At 48.5% G+C, this 19744-nt stretch overlaps 6 protein-coding genes across 6 annotated transcripts; 4 read left to right on the top strand and 2 right to left on the bottom strand.

The window, feature by feature from the left end:
- Positions 1–3276: 3276 nt before the first annotated feature.
- PFICI_08131 (uncharacterized protein) lies at positions 3277–5439 on the top strand (the record flags this gene model as incomplete). Its single annotated transcript, XM_007836712.1, has 1 exon — positions 3277–5439. The coding sequence occupies one exon, from the start codon at positions 3277–3279 to the stop codon at positions 5437–5439; it is 2163 nt and encodes a 720-aa protein (XP_007834903.1).
- A 954-nt stretch (positions 5440–6393) lies between these two features.
- On the top strand, positions 6394–8046 carry PFICI_08130 (uncharacterized protein; the record flags this gene model as incomplete). The annotated part of the gene is made up of 1 exon (XM_007836711.1): positions 6394–8046. The coding sequence occupies one exon, from the start codon at positions 6394–6396 to the stop codon at positions 8044–8046; it is 1653 nt and encodes a 550-aa protein (XP_007834902.1).
- Positions 8047–8250: 204 nt separating this feature from the next.
- Positions 8251–10733, bottom strand: PFICI_08129 (uncharacterized protein; the record flags this gene model as incomplete). Its single annotated transcript, XM_007836710.1, has 5 exons — positions 8251–9563; positions 9615–9757; positions 9810–10309; positions 10361–10640; positions 10711–10733. 5 exons carry the CDS (start codon positions 10731–10733, stop codon positions 8251–8253), a joined length of 2259 nt encoding a protein of 752 aa, XP_007834901.1.
- A 758-nt stretch (positions 10734–11491) lies between these two features.
- On the top strand, positions 11492–12769 carry PFICI_08128 (uncharacterized protein; the record flags this gene model as incomplete). Its single annotated transcript, XM_007836709.1, has 2 exons — positions 11492–12026; positions 12075–12769. 2 exons carry the CDS (start codon positions 11492–11494, stop codon positions 12767–12769), a joined length of 1230 nt encoding a protein of 409 aa, XP_007834900.1.
- Positions 12770–13985: 1216 nt separating this feature from the next.
- Positions 13986–14779, bottom strand: PFICI_08127 (60S ribosomal protein L10a; the record flags this gene model as incomplete). The annotated part of the gene is made up of 3 exons (XM_007836708.1): positions 13986–14248; positions 14315–14453; positions 14528–14779. The coding sequence occupies 3 exons, from the start codon at positions 14777–14779 to the stop codon at positions 13986–13988; spliced, it is 654 nt and encodes a 217-aa protein (XP_007834899.1).
- Positions 14780–17251: 2472 nt separating this feature from the next.
- PFICI_08126 (uncharacterized protein) lies at positions 17252–19024 on the top strand (the record flags this gene model as incomplete). Its single annotated transcript, XM_007836707.1, has 5 exons — positions 17252–17455; positions 17505–17617; positions 17679–17861; positions 17922–18246; positions 18314–19024. The coding sequence occupies 5 exons, from the start codon at positions 17252–17254 to the stop codon at positions 19022–19024; spliced, it is 1536 nt and encodes a 511-aa protein (XP_007834898.1).
- Positions 19025–19744: the final 720 nt, after the last annotated feature.

The following is a 19744-nucleotide window of genomic DNA, read 5'->3' as shown; positions in this document are numbered from 1 at the left end:
TTATAAAAAGCGGCCTTAATATTAACTTTAATAAACCACCTAGCTTTTAAAAAGGAACGCAAAATTTCTTTAATAAAAGGAAAAAAATAGCGGTTTTTTTTTATAATAGCGTTTAAAGCTCGGTAATTTACGCAAAAATAAAAACCTCCTTTAGGTTTTTTTATAAAAAATATAAGGGCTTTTCCGGGAAAACTGCTAGCCCTAATCTAATTTTTATCTAAATAATTAATAAATATTTTCCTAAAAATAAGCAATTTATTTTTAAATATACCGTATAAAAGGCCTTATAAAATTTCCCGAATTTTATTTTGCTTATTTTTAAATAAGGTAATCGCATAATTTACTCCGGGTTAATAAGGTAAGAGCTCCGCTTATTCGTTATTTATAAATAAAAAAGCGTAATATTTAAGCTAAAAAAATAACGTATCGGTTACTTTGGAAAAAATCGTTTTTTTTTTAATTTTTAGCGTTCGATTAATATTTGCTATTATAACGGCAAAAATCTAAATAGTTCTAATTATTTTTTTAGAATTCCTGCGCGTTTTACGCATTTCCGCTATGTAAATAGCATTTATAATTATTTATGCATTTTTTACGTATTACGTCCTATTTTTTATTGGTTTAGGTGCCTTATTTTCGTATTAGCCTTTTTTACGGATAAGGAAACCGTGCCTTTTAATACTAAATTTAAATATTTTTTTTTTAAATAAATATATTATATTATTGCTTTTTATCTAAGGTTTTCCTAATATAATATTATAAGCTAGGTTAAAAATAATATATTTTATTATTTTTTTTTTCCGTCCGTCGATATTTATTTAGCAAATAGCGATTTTTCGAATATATTAACGTTTTTTATCGTTTTTAGCGAGCCGGAATTTTTTATTCCGGATTTAAATACGCTTAAATTTTTTTTTTAATTATAAAAAATTTATTAAAAGCAAAATAATAAAAACACTTATTATCGATAAACGCGTTATAATAAAATAAATTATTAATAAATATATTTATTAAAAAAGGGGTAATATATATATTATTTAAAATATTTAAAGCAATAATTATAGGTTTTTTTTTTAAGCTTTAAGGGCGATTCTTTTTAAAGCTTAAGCATTTTCCGACGGTTTTCTATTTTTTTTAAGGTCCGAAATAACCTTAATATAGCTAATTTAAGGGTTAAAATTAATAAAAAAGCCGTAAATAATATATTTTTAGTAAAAATATTTAAATTATTTATATTTAAAATATAATTTTTTTTTTCGGAGGGATTAAATTTTTTGCTTGTTACGCTAAAAAGCTCGGGGTTTTTATTTATTCTTTAACGCCTTTTTGCCTGCTTATATTGCGTTTATAGTATTAATAACGGTAGTAATAAATTGCTATAAATTAAATTTATTAATTTTTTTTATAATAATATCCTTTTTAATATTTATTCGATTCCGTAAGGTTTCCCGAAAAAAGGTAAAATAAAACGAAATAGCTCCGGCTTTTTTTAAAAACTAAATCTTTATATTTTTGGCTTTTTTACGCTTATTTTTTTATAAGGCATTTAGGCGATTAGCTATTTTTTTAATTATATTTAACTATTAGTTATAATTATCGTTAAGCAAATCGAAAATAATTAGGCGGTTTTTTAGGCTTTAATTAATAGCGGAATTAAAAGTAATAATTTTAATTGCGTTTACCTAATCTAATTTTTTATTAAAACCAAGCTAATATTTAAAATCGTTTAAAAAATCGGAAAATTTTTAATTTTCCTTTTATTTTATCCGAATTAGGCGATTACCCGCGATTTGCTTGGCTTTTTTATCGATAAATTAGTTTTCGATTTTTTTAAAGAATATTTTCTATTTAAATTATTTAAGATTAATGCTAATAAATTATTGCGCTACGCGAAAACGCTTATTTTTTAAAAAGGCTATTATAAAATTAAGGTAAATAAGCTATTTATTACCTAATAAGTAACGGTTTTTTATTATTTTTATTCTCGCTATAATAAAAAAAAGCTTAAGGGATTTTATTTTTCCGTTTTAAAAGGGCTATTTAGCGGTTTTATAATAATTAAAAGCGCTATTATAAAAGGCTTAAGCCGTATTTTCGGGGTCGGAATTTTTTATAATATCGTATATTAGGGGAAAAAGCGAGGGGTTATCGAAAAAGGGAAATTTTAAAGCGATTTTATATTTATTAAGATTTTCGGATATTACGCTATTAAAAGTAAAAAATAGCACTAAAAATTTTATAAGCACCTTACTAATTTATATAAAATTGCAAAAATAAAACTAATTTATATATAATAAGCTTACTAAATGCGTGCAATTACGCAATTATAGCCAGATATAGTTTATAAACTAGCTTAAGTAAAAAAAAGCTATTTCCTATACGCAAATTCCATCGTGACTTATTTAGGCACCGGATTAATTGTATATCCGGTGCCGAAAATCGGGTGCACCCGTAACAGGGATTAGTCCTTCTCTTTTTGATCAAAAAGCAGTCAGACATTCATTTATTCATTTCGAGTTCATCAGCCCAAGCAGTAGCATGTTTAAAGGAACGAGTAATATTAACACTTTATCCGGATCTGAAATAAATAATCAGGGAGGGAAAGAAAAAGTAGTAGGCAGCAGCTTTTCTCTTAAAAAAAGTCCCGAGGTGCCTCCTCTTCAGCCCGCCCGACCCCCAGTACCCGGTTTTGCTGGCAGAAACTTGGAATCTGGAATCCTGGATCTGCACTACTACGATACTTTACCCACACCCACACAGTTCACCTTCATCAGTGGTTCACCCAATCCATCCACTATCCCAAGTTCCAACGCCCATCCCCCTCCAACCTCCACAGCGCCAGCGTGAGATTCTCAGCATTGTACCTGCATTAGTCTGCCTATAGAACAGGGATCATTTACACTGACGCATGCTTCGAGAAAATATATCTGCGACTACACTTGCGGGCCACCCTCTTTCGTTGGGTCTTGTTCTTGTGTGTTTTTTTTCCGCCCATTCCTTTTTGTTTTTCTTCTCCATCCCCATAAACGGTCTTCATGGAAAGGATGCATCACTTTGCGGCCTTGACCTTGATCCTGACCGCCTGCGAAACTCAGATGTAATATTACCCATTATACTACTACAGTACCAACTTCGCCTCATTTTGCCTTGTGTTCCAGACCTTACCCGCTGTCGTCACACAGTACCTGCCTCGTACCTCTTTGCTTTGGGGCCTGGCCTGGGGTGGTTTAGTTTTCAGTTTTATCTACACGAGCCGTTCGTTCTTTATTATTCATCATGGAGTGGAACACGGCCACGCTGTTGGCACCAAGGACGGGTGGTCGTTCACGTTTCTCAAAAGCGCTGCCCATGCCGCCTTCTCCTCCGCATGAGACTCCTCCCGAGTCTATTACTGCTGCTGCTGCTACTCGTACGCCTACTACTGCCACATCTCCAGCTTTTCAGATTCCTCGAAAACTGCCTGGACTGCCCAACATGGCGACAACCATGGCACTCCCGCCGAGGAAGGACTCTGTTGGAGCTCGATTCATCCCAAAGCCTATAGACTCACCACTCCCGGCCCTTCCGGCTCTTCCGGACAAGGTTTCCTCTCCACTAGAGTTGCAAAAAAAGATGCCTCCGATACCCAGAAAGGCCGTGGCATCACCACCTCCAGTCGGGTCTTCCTTTACCTCATCGCCACCACTCGAACAGCTTGAGCCAGAAGCCGTTGATCCGGTGAAGCTCAAGCGTAAGTCATCTATATCGAGTCTGCTGTCGGCCTACTCAAATACCTCGTCAGAATCAGTACACATGTCCTCACACCGGAGCTCAGACACAAAGGGTAGCGAGGCTTCACTTTCACCAGACCGGGACGGGCAGCGTGGGGGACAACAAAGAGACTTATCAGCAGCATACAAGGCGTTGTCGAGGAATCCCTATGAAGAACCCTCGGCTCGTGAAAAGGAATTCATGATGCATGAGCCATTGCCGCCGCCGCCTCCCACAAAGGAAGCCAATGCATCTCCACGGCCGGCAGCACAGCGGACTGGATTGCCCGCCACGCCGCGGGGTGGGAGACTACCTGCAGCCCCAGCCCCAGCAGCTGCCCCAGCAACGATACAAAAAGATGGCGATGCATTCACCTCTGCTGCACGAAAGACGCCGTCTCCACCACCTCGACGAGAAATTTGGCGGAGGAGAGCATCATCGAAATCAGATCGAAGCATTGCCGTATCGGGACTCAAGCTTGCTGTGAGTCACGGCTCGACCGCAGCGACGACAATGGCAGCTTCACAGCCGGCTCCTGCTGAGGAAGCTTCGCAGAAAGCAGCTCAACACCCAGCCATCCTCAACCCAACTTTGGCCTTGAGTGCAAACAATGGTCCTCAGCTGCCACCACAACCCAATTCTGGTCTGCCAGGTCGCAACATTAGGCCACAGGCACAGGCACAAACGCAACCACAACAGTCGGCTACCAACAATGCAATTGACGCTCTCGACAACGATGACGAGATGAAGAGACTCCGGGAACTCAAGATGCAGGCCTTGGGCCAAAGTGCCAGCCAAGACTCTGACAAGTCCACATCACACCTTCAGCCTTTGGACTCGCCCACTCTGAAGCCATCCCCAGCTGGCTTTCCAACGATTCTAGGAGCGCCTGAAAGCACCAGGACTGCAGCGGATGACCAGCCGCCCCTGTCGCCTCCAACCAAATCCCTGAGACGCCGCGAGGTCGGAAGGAAGCCCAGCCTGCAGAACATCAAAGGCAGTGAAGCTGGCGCGGCCCAACATCTCCGAGAGGCCAGAAGCGCCATTGATCTAAGGGCTGCCCGCGACAAGCAAGCCGAAGCTGCAATGGAGAACTTTCCAGCACTTGAACCGCCACATTTTCCCGGACAATACTACGGAGGTGCTCCATCGCCGCGATCGCCGCGCACTCGTGGATTGTCCAGTGCGTCAAATGCCAGCGGGCGACGAGTCCCTAACCCTCAGCTCATGGTGACTTCGCCAGCAACTCCACCGGCACCGAGACCGCGGGTTGAGTACAAGGATATGGAGTACATTCAAATGACCCCTCAGCAGCAGAATGACCTTTCGGCTGCCATTAGAAAGGCCTTTGGCCACAGCAAGGACTGGGCCAGAGTGACTCCGAACAAGGACGGCGTATGGCCGTGCAGAGAGCTCTCGGCCGATCATCTCACGTGCGCCTCCGACCACAAAGGTTGGGTGAACACTCCCAACGCTCACTATCCCATCGCCTGTATGCTCTGTCACGATGGCAGCAAGGAGTCCCGACGTGTCTGCCGCAGCTGCGGAATCCGAGTTTGTCCTGGCTGTTCCGAACTCCTGACAGGTGTCAAGATTGAGAACCTGGACTTCAACGCCCTTGCCAGCAAGGAGAAGGAAAAGGAAGACGCCATCGCCGGTGATCAGGAGGGCCTGTATATCAGCAAGTAAAAGGAGAGGGACTTGCACAGGAGATTCGCAAGATTTGACGATGAAGAGCGCGCCCGGACGCGCCTACCTCTTTAAACATTCTTGAACAATTTTTTTTTTCTTTGGGGTTCTTTGCATACAGCAAAACTATAGGGAAGGCATGAAAAACTGGAAAACACATGTGGCGTTCTGAGTATGTATATATAGGTAGAGGAGACCTCATATGGACAGACCTTCATTGGGAGGTTGTACAAGTAGATACCACACCATGATCCACACGTATCATGATCCGTTCAAGGAACGAACGGCAGAACAAAATATAAGAAATGAAAAGTGTATATCAATGAGAACAAAGATCTTCAATCGCGCTTTGAATGTGCATGTACTGAAAAGGTCGGGGCCTTCCGAAGCAAGAGTCACACATGGCCACAAACCAATTTACTCACCCTCATGCCAACTGTTCTTGAAGATGGCAATGTCTTGTCTGGAAATGAGCTCGGTAGAAATACATTGTCCTGTACTTGGGAATACAGAAAGAAGAGTCCAGATCAAGCACGGAGGTGGAGAGAGAGAGAGAGATGGAGAAGAAAGTAAAGATCGAAAGTTCTTCACGAATGACGTGAGATTGAAGAGAAAGAAATACAAATGGAAGCAAGTCTTCAATGTCTTGGCCCGCAGCGATCTGCCATCAAGGGATCTGAGATCCATCTGCCAGGGCTGAGATAAGCCTAAATGTTCTGCAACAGATAGCCTAAAGCCCGCTGGAATCCTCTGCCGACTCGGTACCTTTTAGTGGGTGCACCCGACAATCGGAGCGTTGCAACGGCCAACGCCGAGTTACCCACTAAACCTGCCCTGACGTACCTGCAGCCGAAGCGCGATGGATAAGGGACCTCCCTGTTGATGCGCCATACAATGCGATCCTATATTGACTTTTAAACATTACCGCGCTCGTCCGCTTTCAACCTCCTCACCATGTCCTCCTCGACAGGACTGAGCCGAACGCGCTCATTGAGACAGCCTCAAGCGACGTCCCGAAATCAATTGTCACAGAGAGATGGCGCAAACAATACCAGCGAGTCCGGAAGCGCATCGCCGAGTCGGCTGCCCCAGATCAAGCCCTTGACGAGGTCAGGGACTATATCAGGGACTACTTCATCATCAACCACATCGTCCACGGCCGCAACAACGGCGCGCAGCCGGGCGGCGAGCTCGGCAAAGAGCACCACAACCACTGCTTCAGGAAGACCGCTGTCGGGGATATTCTCAAGCAGACCATCGACCACATCAACAACGACAACAGCCACGAGGCAGCGAGCTCCAACGGGCCCCGAGAATGCAGCCGCCAGACCGCTAGGCCGGGCGCCTTCAATACGACAGGTCTCTAGCCAGCAACCACCGGCGGCGACGACGACCACCACCACCACCACCAGTAGAAGGGTGCCCTCGGGCAGCAGCAGTGTCGGTGCTAAGCGCCCTACGTCCTCGGGCGGCCTGCCTTCCTCCGCCGCGCCCAAGACTAGAGCTCCGACGCACACGAGAGCAAAGAGCACGGCCACGGCGCTGACGGCCGCAACGACGCTGCGACCGCCCGTTTCGTCGAGCGCAACCGCCACCGCGGCGTCTCCTTCCTCGGCGAGCACCACATCAGCGGTATCCCACGCCGGCCGACCCAGCACGACGAGGTTACACGCGCGCAACGTCTCCCAGAGCGGCGCCGCCGCCACCGCACCACCGCAGTCACCGGTCCACGGCTCCCGCCGCCCCACCTTTGACACCAACCAGCAGTACTACTCGCCGCTCAAGTCGCACGCGCCCAAGCCGCTGACCTCGACGTTTCTGGCGCCGCCGTCGCCGTCCAAGCTGCCGTCCAACGTGGCCATTAGCGCCGAGACGTCCCGGCTGCAAACGGAGCTGCTCCAGCTGTCCCTGTTGCACCGCGAGGCCGGCGCCGTTACCCGGCAGTGGCACGAGAGCGCCCGTCGGAAATTGGGCAGGCGGTTCAAGGCGGCTGCCGCCGAACACGAGAGCATTTGCGCCCAGGAGCGGGACGGCGTCGAGGCGCGCAACGTTGCGGCCCTGCTGCGTTGGGGCAGTCAAGATGGAGGAAGACTAGGTCTCGAGGAAAAGTTGCAGGCCTTGGATCAGATTCTCGACGAGGTCTGGGCCTTGACCGAGTCCGAGGGCAGATACGGCAGAGTCGTCGAGGGTTTTGAGGCGTGGGCCGGTCGAATGGCGGATATCATGGCCAAGCGTCGGAGTGGGCGTGCAGACGACTTGGTGCGCGGCGACGAGGTGCTCTTTGTGAGCGATCTAGACACCCGGTGGAAAGATGAATGCGCCGGCCACGTCAGGAAACTCGAGGCGTGGTGTCTAATGCTTAATGAGATTGGCCCGGCACCAGACGAACCCAGCGAACAAGGACCGAGGTCCAGCCTTTCGCGAATCCTGGAAGGCTGCACGAGTCTGGTGGTGGATATGCTCGCGGAGCTCGAGGTCATGCTCGGCATTGAGAGGGATGCGCGCAGGTCCGAGGACGATTGGATCGAGAGGATGAGCGAGCAGCTCAAGATTGGCGATCATGAGACCATGGACAGGGAGCCTCCGCTGTGGAAAATGGTAATATAAAATTTCTAGAACTAATCATGAACATAATTAAAAAGCGGACAAGTCATGAATCATTTCTTAACAAGTGACTATCTATTGTTGCGGTGTTTATATGCGTGAGCGCGATCCTGTTGACTTCTCGTGCTGACTTGTTGACATGCAATTGTGATCATTTATTCATACGTCATGAACAGCTGACACGGATTTTCCAAGAGAGAGGTCACATTAGTCATCCCAGAGCCTGACCCTCTCCTTTGTCTTGCCGCCCATGGGCTGCAAGCCAAAGATATCCTCGGGCAAGGCGCTCCCGCCCTCCTCCCCGCCCGCCGGCTCCTCGCCAAACAGGAACGCCGTCCTCTGGCGGTCGGCACTATCCGAGGACTTTTTGTGGTGTTTCTTGGCGGCCGGCTTGGGTTTGGATGATGACGACGACAACGAGGATGACTCAAAGGCTGAAGATTTTGGCCCCGTGGCTGAGGATGCGGATTGGTCTGGCTCCAGCATCCAGGCAAAGGAGGACTGGGCCAGGGTCGAGCGGGTCGGAATGGGTGGGTGGGGTCTTTGCAGGACGGGAAGCGGTGCCGGCTGTGAAGTTGATAGGGGATCGATTTCTGCGATCGGCCCTGCTTCTGCTGCTACCGCCGCCGCCGCCGCCGCTGGGGGTATTGTAGGGATTGCGTCTGGGGCGTGCTCGACCTCGGTTATCATGGGTAGTGTGGCCGTATTGTCTGCTTCTGGTGCTGGCGACGACTTTGCTTCGGGGGACTGCGTGGATGTGGAGGCAGCTGCGTCGGCTGGCAAAACTGGCTCAGTGTCTGCTGGTAGTGGTATCGAAGCGTCATCGTTGGCGGCTTGAGCTTCGGGCAGCGCCACGGTCGAGTCCTCCAGATAGACCTTGACAAACTGAATCTTGGCGGCGGCGATTTGCAAAGCTTCTCCGTGCTTCTTCTTGTCTTCCATATCCGAAGCCGCCAGAGCATGCAAGTTTGCGAGCGTCTCTTCGAGCATGACGGCGAGCTGCTTGTTCCTCCGGTCTAGCGCCGCGACCGCCTGCATGGCCGTGGTATTCGGACCAGGTTCGGAAAACAACTCACGGCCTGCCTTCATTGTGCTTCTAGCCTCGTTGACGTTGCGCCTGATTTCTCCCAATGCGTCACGCACGGCCTGGTTTACGCCTAGCTTTTCGCCCCTTTGGAAGATACCCTTAGCTGCCCCCTGGAATAGAGCCTCTACTCCGCCCGGCTGTTGTATGAAGCGGGTAGGGAAGCGCGAGGGCGACAAGGGCGATTTCCTCCCATCGGCAGTCTGCTTGATGTCAATACCTAATGATGATTTTGGTGTCGTTGGTCTGGATGATGCTGTGGCGGAAGCTGGTTGCCTGCCAGTGTATTTGAGAACCAGCGCAGAGCCTCCGTCTGGATTCAAGTGGTCCCTCAAGTACATGGCATCATCGACAAATGTATGTGGTCCATTAGGATCCTGTGGTGATGGATACTTGAGGAGTAATTGCAACGCGACGGAGTAATCGGCTTCAAGTACTATACAACTAATCAGTTTATAATCGTGAACATGGTGGTGTTTAGACCTACATTGCCAGCGTATTCTGAGTAACATGGAGGTGCATATCAGATCTACCAGATCAAGCTTTGGATCAACAGAGAAAAGAGTATCCCATAGGACAAGCATCTGGTCAAACGGGTATTCGCGGGAAAACAAAAGTCGAATCCAACGGCTGCTGCTTTTAGTCATGTCCAAGTAAGCCTTGACTTATTCTGAAAACTCACATCAAGAATATTTGTGGCAGGACCTCAATATTTTTGAGATGGGTTGACAGGTCCGGATCGACTTTATATAGGAGGACCTCATGTATGTGCTGACTTTTCTCGACAATAGTAGACCGCCCGATGCTGCTTGGATTATCGTCTGTTTCGTAAAAGGCCTTTGCCTGATCCATCACCTTGGAAAATAAGGTAAAGGCATCGTGCTCGATAAAATTCGCGTCTAGCATTTCCACCATGGTAAGATCAGCCGCGCCTTCGGATGCCTCGCCATTTGGGTTAATGGCATCTTGTTCCAGAACGTATACGATTGGCGCAAGCAGTTCGTGCATTCCTTGCCGATAGCCACCAACGTCTGGGTTGAGTTTGCAATAGATGAACAATACATCGAGGATGAGCGTCTGAGTCCGCGGCTCATGGTAGAATGGCTCATCTGGAAGGCGCTGCACATCTTGAAGGATTTCTGCCCGTAATGCTTCATCCTGCCGTAACGTATTCCAAGGTGACTAAGGAAAGATTAATGCCATGCTGTAGATCGCGGCTGCAGGGGGGCATACATCTGGATCATCGGCGAGCGGATCGCTGCTCACATTGGCCAGGTACTCTGGATGCTTGATGTATTTTAAGAAGTGATCTCGGAGAGATGCATACGTGCTTCTAGACTCCAATAAGGCATGAGACCAGGCTGCTGTACTAGAACCGTGTCCAAGGAGGAAAACCTTCCAGCATACAGATCTGCATCCGGTAATACAGGGACTATCGGGGCCATTGGACTTGACCGCCTGTTGCAGGTGAGATATGCTGGAGCTGTGTTTGATTGTTTCTTGCCATCGAGGGCTGTGATTTTGGTTAGACACGACACTCTAGAGTATAGTCAAACAGATGGATGGGTGAAGAAAGATCTCACGTTGATTCCACCAAGGATCTCATGATGACAATCCCGGCTGCCTGCAATGAGGTATGTCAAGTAGGTGAATTGGTCGGTACCTGCAGCTAGAGGCGTCGTAGATGCAGGTGACCAAAATTACCGATTAACCATGTGATTACGAGAAGTATGTATGTAGGCAGATGGGTTATGTATGTACACTGTAGGTTAGTCAGGAAGGTGGTCTGGTTCAAAGATAGTTAGGTACCTACTTGCTTCACCTTGCTCGCCTTACTTAACCGTGCACCCGCCGCCGCCGCCGTCATCGCTGCCCAGCTTGGAGGGGTCAAGCTAGTGTGGCCAGGGTATTTTATGTCCGATTATGCGGGGTCTTTGAGTGAATTGCCATCAAGAAGAAACGTTAAAATCTACATTTCATGATAAATTGTCCATCTCGAGTAGATACTGTATATCCGAGTACAGATGGGTGCACGTGGCATATCCTCTCCTCAAATGGAGATACACATATCGGCGTGCATCGTGGCGAACAAGGCGTCGTATGTACCCCCCCGGAGATAACTCGTCAATACTGCTGCTGCTGGTAGTTGTGCTCTGAATGACGACGACCCACTCCTAAACGGCATTAGACCTCGGCGACTGGTGCTGTTGTCATTAATCAGCACTCATCCAGACCTACTGTTTCCTCCATCTCACCTCCTTGAGCGCACTAGAAGATTCCCAATTTACTACCTCACGGGAACATTCGTCCTGTCTTTCATTAGATAATCTACATCAGAATACATCTAAGTCACAATCAGACGGCATGGCAACGGCGATTCCTGATCTCCCGATCCTGGCCACAGACGATTCGATGCTCTCTCGAAAGTTTGGCCGGGAAGTTGCAAATTACTTTTCGGGAAACCCTTTGAACAGGCTCTCATTTCTAAGAGCAGATCATGCATTCTTGTCGTCGGCATTTACGCATCCTTCAACGTCCTTCCTGCTTTTGGAGAACTCCTCTCCCTCAGTCAAAAACCCCTCCAGCCTAGCATATCTTGCGAAATCTGACATCGAGCCTTTGACTGGGGCTGACTTCTTTGAAAAGACCGAGGAGGAATGGGTCAAGAACTTCAATTCCAGCATTGCCCGACCCGTGGTCCTGTTTCTTGGCCTTGACGAGAAGCAGAAGTCGGGCTTCGAGTACAAGGAGTACAAGGGAACGCCGTATTTTGCCATAGACGTCACTCCCAAGGGCGCTTTGGCTGACAAAGCCAAGAGTGTTGTGGAGGCAGTCAAGGCAAAGGGAATCACCTTCTTGCCGGGAGCTCGGCCCTTGCTGACACTGAACGCTCCTGAAGGTGAGGGATATACTTTTCGAGACTGATCATTTTACTAACTTGTCGCAGCCGCTATTTATGCTCAAGCACGTTCTCTCCTGGACTGGAACGCTCGCAACCCCTTTTGTGCTGGATGTGGCTCAAAGACCTTGTCTGTAAATGGTGGAATGAAGCGAGTCTGCACACCGACTGACCTGGCTGGTGTTCCTGAAGGTGGCGCTCCCAAGGAACGAGAGGATTGCCCCACACGACATGGTGTCTCGAACCTCTGTTTCCCGCGGACAGATCCCACCATGATTGTGGCTGTAGTATCCGCCGATGGCACCAAAATGCTCCTCGGTCGACAGAAGAGATACCCGCCGTATTGGTACTCTACACTGGCAGGTTTCCTCGAGCCCGCCGAGTCAATCGAGGAAGCAGTGCGCCGCGAGGTTTGGGAGGAGAGCGGTGTTACTGTAGGTCGAGTTGTTATTCACAGCTCCCAGCCTTGGCCATATCCGGCAAACCTGATGATTGGTGCCATTGCGCAAGCCACTCCAGACGGCGAGACCATCGACTTGGGCAACGATCCGGAACTAGAGGCGGCAAAATGGTTCCCACTCGAAGAAGTCAAGACGGCGCTTCTCCAGGGAGTGAGCGGCTTGGGCGAACCAGCACCAGCAGGCTACAAGGAGGGAGCTCTCCGATTGCCTCCTCAGACAGCAATTGCAAACAGACTGATGGATGCTGTCATTGGAGGATTTTTGACTGCTGCCAAGATCTAATGGGAAGAGAACTGAGGATATGAGTATAGATGTGATTGGCGATACACTGAAGATTCAAGAGATAGATTTGGTAGAATTTGATATCAGTAACATTATATGCGCCAAAACAAAGACGAGTCATGCATATTGTGTCGCAAAATGTCATTTAAAGCCAGCTTCAAAAGGGAGAGACGATAGACGAAACAGAGGGCGGAAGACATTTCGATACCTACCTAGTATTATTCTCCCCAAAGGGTCCTCAAGGTATGAAGGGAAGGAAAGTGATAAAGAATGCCAGCTGGCAGCCCCTCGGGGACCCACCTGGCGGTCGTCGCCCACCCTGGCCCCCAGCTCAGCCTGCGCCACTCACCGCCCGCTGGCAAACCGGCAGCCCCACCTGGCAGCCCTCCTCGGCCATCCATAAAACTCTGCCCGCGCCGCATCCAACTTCTCTTTCCTTTCCTTTCTTCTTTATCATCAGTAAGGGTTAAAATTATTACCGTCAAGTAATTATTTTAAGTCTTTGAGGGCTCCGCTACGGCGGCTTGCTGAGGGTTATTACTTATTCTCTGTGAATTTCCTTCCGTTCCCGGCCCCCTAGAGTAAAGGGAAACGCTCTTCCTAATCAGCCGCCGACGCCAGCTCTTCCTGGTTCGTGACTGTGGGGTGTTTGCTACATACTCTCATCTAGATAGATATTTTTCCTAAAGCGAGTAAAGCTTGTGCTTTGCTATGATTTCGCTGGGCGCCTGATCATGGTCAATATTGCCGATCTTTCAAAATTGCTCATGAACTACGTGATGTCAAGTGGCTTGGCCACGTAATTTGTCCTCGTATTTCGCGTTGCGCGTAAAGAGGTGCATCGTTTTCCGAGCGTGGTGGATTGGATTAGCTTCAACCCACAAGTGTCGTTCGACTTGCGGTAATCTAGCATCTGCCGGTCTTATATTCCTGGGAGAATGTATACCCAATGTCATACCAATGTTGGCCGCAAGTTCTGGATTGTGATTCACGTCTAGGTCTCTCGCGCTGTCATGTCAGTCGAGTTCGTGAAAACGACTTGTAATACAACCATCACATCACATTCAGAACGAGTCGCAACAATTACTTTTCTGGAGGTTCGCTGATTTGATTGCTGCTACCTTTGCCTCTAATGCCATACTACGAAGTTAATCAAGCATGAGCTGTCTATGCCCGTCCAGTAGTGCTACATCCTCCAGTGAACTACGACACCCGCTTAGTAGAGGCGCTTGGGAGGAGACATGGAAGCCTTGATGGTCAAGCTTCCAACGTTCTGCCAGCCCTTCTTCAGCAGGGAGACGAGGTAGTTGATGGCCAGCATGATGTTACCGACCAGCTCCTCCTGTTCCATGCCAACGTTGCCGACAGCGACACCCATGCAGAGAACCTTCTTCAGCTGGAACTTGATGGTGGACTTGACCTCGTTGATCTTGCCAGTAAGGTCGTCGGAGTGGGAGACGGGGGTAGGGAATTTGCCGGCTGTAGCATATCATATTAGCAAAAGTCACAAATGGCAAGGAAAAAAGTATGACTGTTGCGACTTACCCTTGGACAGACCAGGACCCAAGAGACGGGGGATCTGCTTGATCAGAGAGTCGGAAGCGACGAAAGCATCGTACTTGCGAGCGAGCTTCTTGATCAGCTTCTTGTTCTTGTTCAGCTTCTTCAGGTCATCGGCGCTCATCTGGGTATTGTGTTAGCTCGTCTGATATTTTTCCCATTCTCGACACTGCTTGTCGGCAGACTGCGAATACTTACGGCGTCGACACCACCGTGCTTGGCACGGTCGAGATCGTGCTGGTCACCAAGAATGCAGATGGCCATGTTGGGGCGGGGGATGGTCGGCAGGCGGACGGTACCCGAGAAACGCTTGTCACGCTGGGGGTCGTAGTTCTTCAGGCCGATCTGGAGCTCGACGGTCTCCAGAAAGTTTCTCTTCTTCTCATTGAGAGAGTAGTCCAGGAGCTCCTGGACGTTGGAACGAACTCCGGCGACTGTGATCTTCGACATGGCTGCAGTCTTCCACTATGTTGCTCTAGTGGTGAGGATTTTTTCGTTCAGTGGTTTGAAGTCGTAAGAAGGATCAAAAACGCTCTGCTTTGCGGGATAGCGAAATTATTTCTGTGGGTGGAACTTTTTGCGGGGTTCAGCTTGCAGGATACTTGCGGGCCGCCGACAGGTGCCAGCCGGGAGTCACCACGAACACTGCCCTTGATTGATACTGGCCCCACCTCTCCAAGTTCCAGTTGCTCATCTTTCTTGAACATTTCAACGGCATTGTACCATATACTCCCTGTATGGATCTCATTCGGAGCTTGACCACGATACTATACTGACCCACTAAAGTCTATTCTGACTTACATACTCCAGTCCAGCACTTGAAGCTACATTGTTGGACAGCACACTCATGTCTCTGTCATACAGTAATCATTGCAGCCCATCTCGGAACATGCATGGACTTCACCTCAAGTCGGCCACTATGCAATCTTGCCATCTTTTCAGGCCTCATAGTTGCCAAATGGACCCTCTGCATCAGCAAATTTTTGCCACGCAGGCAAAGTATATCGCGTGCATCATCATTGCCATCAAGCAGACAGTCATTTGTTATGCAAGAGAACTGCTTTCCAGTAGGCTCCAAGCCTCCCATGGCGTCCATCTTTAAGCTTCACATTTGAAACGCACTTGTCGCCCTCTCACTGGCCCCTCTCTCCAGGCGCTTTTGTACTACGCCCAAGCCACGTTTCGTGACTGATGTTTTGTGACGCATCGCCATCTCTCTGCGATGGACCAATCGCGACACATTTCTGAATCGGTAGTCGAGGCTCAATGGCGATTTCGCACGGACATGCTCAAGCGACATATATCTCGAGTCCTCCGTTACCCCAGACCCCACGAGGAGATCAACAGTGTGAAACATGGTGTCTGCAGAGTGTCTTGTCAGTCACAACATGCACTTCTGTCGGCGCGTGGAGATCCGAACTTGCAGCAGTTGATGGATAGCGAGTCGGCATCCAGTCACACCATCACCCAGCACATCATACTAGGTAATTCGCCGAGACGAGCTTGTCATGACTGCATTTTTATGTCCGATTGAGCCCTACCAGGGCGAGTGACGTCTCCGAGCAAGGCACTATGCATTCGGCATGCCGAGACTATAACATAACTAATATAACTAAAATACGATAGTGAACTGTCACTCACGTCACTGCAGGACCATCCTCCCACCAAGTTTCGATTCCGGAGGTTTCTTACGACTCTAGCTGTACTCTTCTGTCTTCTAGGTCAGGTACATTGTTACCGAGTTCATCCAAGTTGGCCCAGTGAACATCAGGACCCTCCTGTGCTATTTCAAGTCTGTTTTCTTTTTCGTCTTCGCCCCAGAGTGGATAGTATCCACTTGGTGATAAGTCATCTATCATATGCGGACATCTCTTCCGCTTGTTCAATATAGTATGGCAATGGTTTCAAACGCCGCGATAATACACCATGTCACCTGAGATGAGCGTCCAGGTAGGTGAGGGCGTCTCGCGGCCTGTAGCCTTGGTATGACATCTGGTATAGGCAGGGGTAGCCATAAGCTGACTTGTCAGAACAAATGTCCCGATTGGTCGACCTGCGTGAACAAAATGCCAGATTCGTAGGGTATCGTTGAATATGGGCACTCAGTCATTTGTTCTGCCACTCGCAACCGAGCTCAGGACAATGAGGTTTACCGTTTGGGCAACGCTCCACCCCCAGAAACCATGGTCTTGGCAACCCGACGAGCCGAAACGGGCACAGATGCCGGCTCGTGCTTTGACGAGGGCTGACAGGGTGGTCGGTCGTGCCGCAGCCGTTCGACTATCACCTAGTCAAGGGCTCATGCTTGCATCGTTATTGTTTGACATATCACTTGGTTCTTTTCAAGAGACAGACCTCAACGTGCAACACGCACGCTGACTGGTCCGACATTAAGGTTTCGTTGCCATTGTTGGATAGCACCACCGATGCTATGATCTGCGTCGAGCCCCACTATGAAAGAAAGATGGTGGCCCCGAAGAGAAAAGAAGCTATACCATCACATCCATTTGCCATCTCGTGGCCTTGGGGTGAACCATTGCCAAGCACTAGTGGAGAACTCGGATACGGATATACACGAATAATTACAAGGCGAAGCACGACGCCACATGAAAAGCAAACGAACTTTTCGTCTGTTGTCAGTTCGGCGGCTTGTCAGTCATGCTTTATTACCGGGTTCGAGAGTATAGAAATGCCCGTGACTGCCACGATTCCCTGACCTGACCACACTCGTCAGAGTCCTGGACCGTGGCCAGAAAACCTGCCAGGCCTCCCACTTTGCAATCCAAACTCTTCTTTTCTTCAATGGAACAAAGAGTTGATAGACTCCCATGTTAGGATCCCCCAGAATTCTCTTGGGGCAATTTACATGGTTCTTCCATCAATCTTTCATCAATGTCTTACTAAACGAGCACAAGCGCGACCATGTCGACCAATATCTCTTCCTTTGCCCCGGCCAGCTGGCCTGAGCCCAATTACATTAATCCAGAGACGAGAGGTCCAGCGGCCAAAATCGTTGGCTGTATTCTGATTTCGCTCGCCAGCATTGTCATCTTTCTCCGAATGTGGACAAGACAATTCATTTCAAAGAGCTTCGGACTCGATGACATCCTGATAGTTTTTTCCTATGTAGGTATTCTTCCTTGCAAGGCAAAGATGGCGCTGACATAAAAGACAGGTTCCCGCCACAGTCTATGCCATCATCTCCTTGAGCAGTGAAGTCTTTCTCCAGGGAAACAGGCACATTTGGGATGTTGAACCTAGATTCTTTAGCCCATCTTTGCAAACCAGGTACGTGACTTTGACGTGATGTAAAAGTTTACGAACCTTTAAAGTACTGACTCAGCTCCAGCCTTGCCGAGCTGATTCTATTCGACCTGGCAACAAATGCAACAAAGCTCTCCATGCTTGCCACAATCAGTCGGTTCACCACGAGTTCCGTGAGCAAAAAGAAGAATACGGTCGTCCTGATTATGGCCACTGTCATAAGTCTCGATGCCTTTATATTCTTGGTCGTTGTTATTTTTCAATGCAGGTTCGTCCACAATGGTCATTGTTGTGGATTTTTTCTTATACTGACAGGTTTTGCAATTAGCCCCATCTATGCATATTGGACAATTGGCTTAAAGTCCAAAAAATGCATCAATGAAGCAGCGCATCTGCTTGCTGCCGGAATTATCAACACCTTGACAGAAATCATTGTTGTCTTTTTACCCATGAAAACAATTTTGAAGCTAGAACTTCCAAGAAAACAGCGAGCGATTGTGATTGGGCTGTTTGCCACCGGCTTTCTGGCCTGCGCTGCGGGAATCGCCAGAATTGTCTTTACCTGGTTGACCACGAGCGCTGCCGATCACGACACCGTATGGAATGCCTGGGTGTTGCGGCTTGCGAGCGGTATTGAACTCTATCTAGGAATCGTACGTCTATTGACCTGCTGTTCTACTACTATGGAGTGTGCCATGAACTGACCGTTGAATATCGCAGATTTGTGCTTCAATACCTGCAATCAAGCCCTTCTTCGCCACCTATCTTCCCAAGCTCATTGACGCCAACATTCGCACGTCGAAGACATCGCTCTACCTGAACGAGCCCAAGCTTCCCACCATGACAAAGAGCAACTTTTCCGACTCCCGCGCAAGGTCACAGACGAGCGTACACGTTCTCTTCTCGCCCAGCCACCCACTGCTGCTGCCCGTCCCCGAGCCCGCGCGGCCCGCCCAGCAGCGCCGCTTATCTCTGAGCAGCAGCCGAGCCGCCGCCGCCGCCACCGCTGCCCCGACCAACCCCCTCTCCCTCTCCCCCGTCGTGAGCCACAAGAAATCGTTGAGCGCGGACCTCAACAAGCCGCTGCCGACAATCGCCAGACACGCCTCGGCCTCTTCCCAGGTCCAACAATTCCAACCACAACTACCACCACCACCACCACCACAACAACAACAACAACCATTCCCCATGGGGCCGTTGCCTCCTCCTCAGCGCTCCTTCTTTGACGACAATGATCACGAAGACGGAGATGAGGAGGCAGGTCTGGGCCTCAGGAGGCAATTCTCCACGCAGAGAAACGCGCGGAGGTTCTCTAACTCGTCGTCGGTCACGTCGACAGAGTCTAGTAATGATGATGACAAGGTGGACCGCACGACAGTCTTCATCATGTATCAAGGGGAAAATGAAGTTTCCGGTCGAAGCTTCTTTTAGAAAGAATTCCTCTCCAGTTCTCATGGGGCAATGATCGAGACATTTTCTTTTTGCTTGATGTGGTATTGGCGACGCTCTTTTCTTCAACATATTTTGCCAGCCCGTGTGTAATGATCAATCGTGGGTTACAGGGCAAACATACATAGACGGCCACTACGTACAACTCATCAACCAGGATCATTCTTGGCGCTCGGCGTTTCTTTGCTTCTTGTTCTTCTTCTTCGAGATACCATTCCTTCCTTTATTATTCTGGATTCATATCAAAAGCAGTTCAAAGATCCGGCTTGGGGCAAACGGGACAGGTCAAGTCGCGAGAGCGTTACATTTGGCTGGGATTAGAGCAATAGGACATATACATCTTAGTCAAAGTAATGAAGCATGTCAATCGAGAGAGTATTTTGGGACAGTGAAGATTTAAACACACGAATTTCAAATTGCTAACAATCTCTAGGGGTCGTAAAGACCAAACAGGTATCAAAGTTCTGATGAGCCTTGCGCTCTACATTCTGTGCGAGGACTTGGCCTCTTGTCGGTATCATTTTCAAATTCAAAAACAAAAACAAATCCAAAGTCCAATCACAGACAGGTATCTCTCAACGCTTCCAAAACTCCCAATCAAAAATGAAGAAGCAGTCGCAGCTGCGGCGTGCTCATTCCGGGTGCTAATGGTATCCTGAAAATGGATAGATCCTGGATAGCTCAACCGTGTAATGACAAGGA

This window comes from Pestalotiopsis fici (assembly GCF_000516985.1).
Source record: "Pestalotiopsis fici W106-1 unplaced genomic scaffold PFICI_Scf_5, whole genome shotgun sequence".
Classification (NCBI taxonomy): domain Eukaryota; kingdom Fungi; phylum Ascomycota; class Sordariomycetes; order Amphisphaeriales; family Sporocadaceae; genus Pestalotiopsis; species Pestalotiopsis fici.
This window is presented reverse-complemented; position numbering and strand designations above follow the sequence as displayed.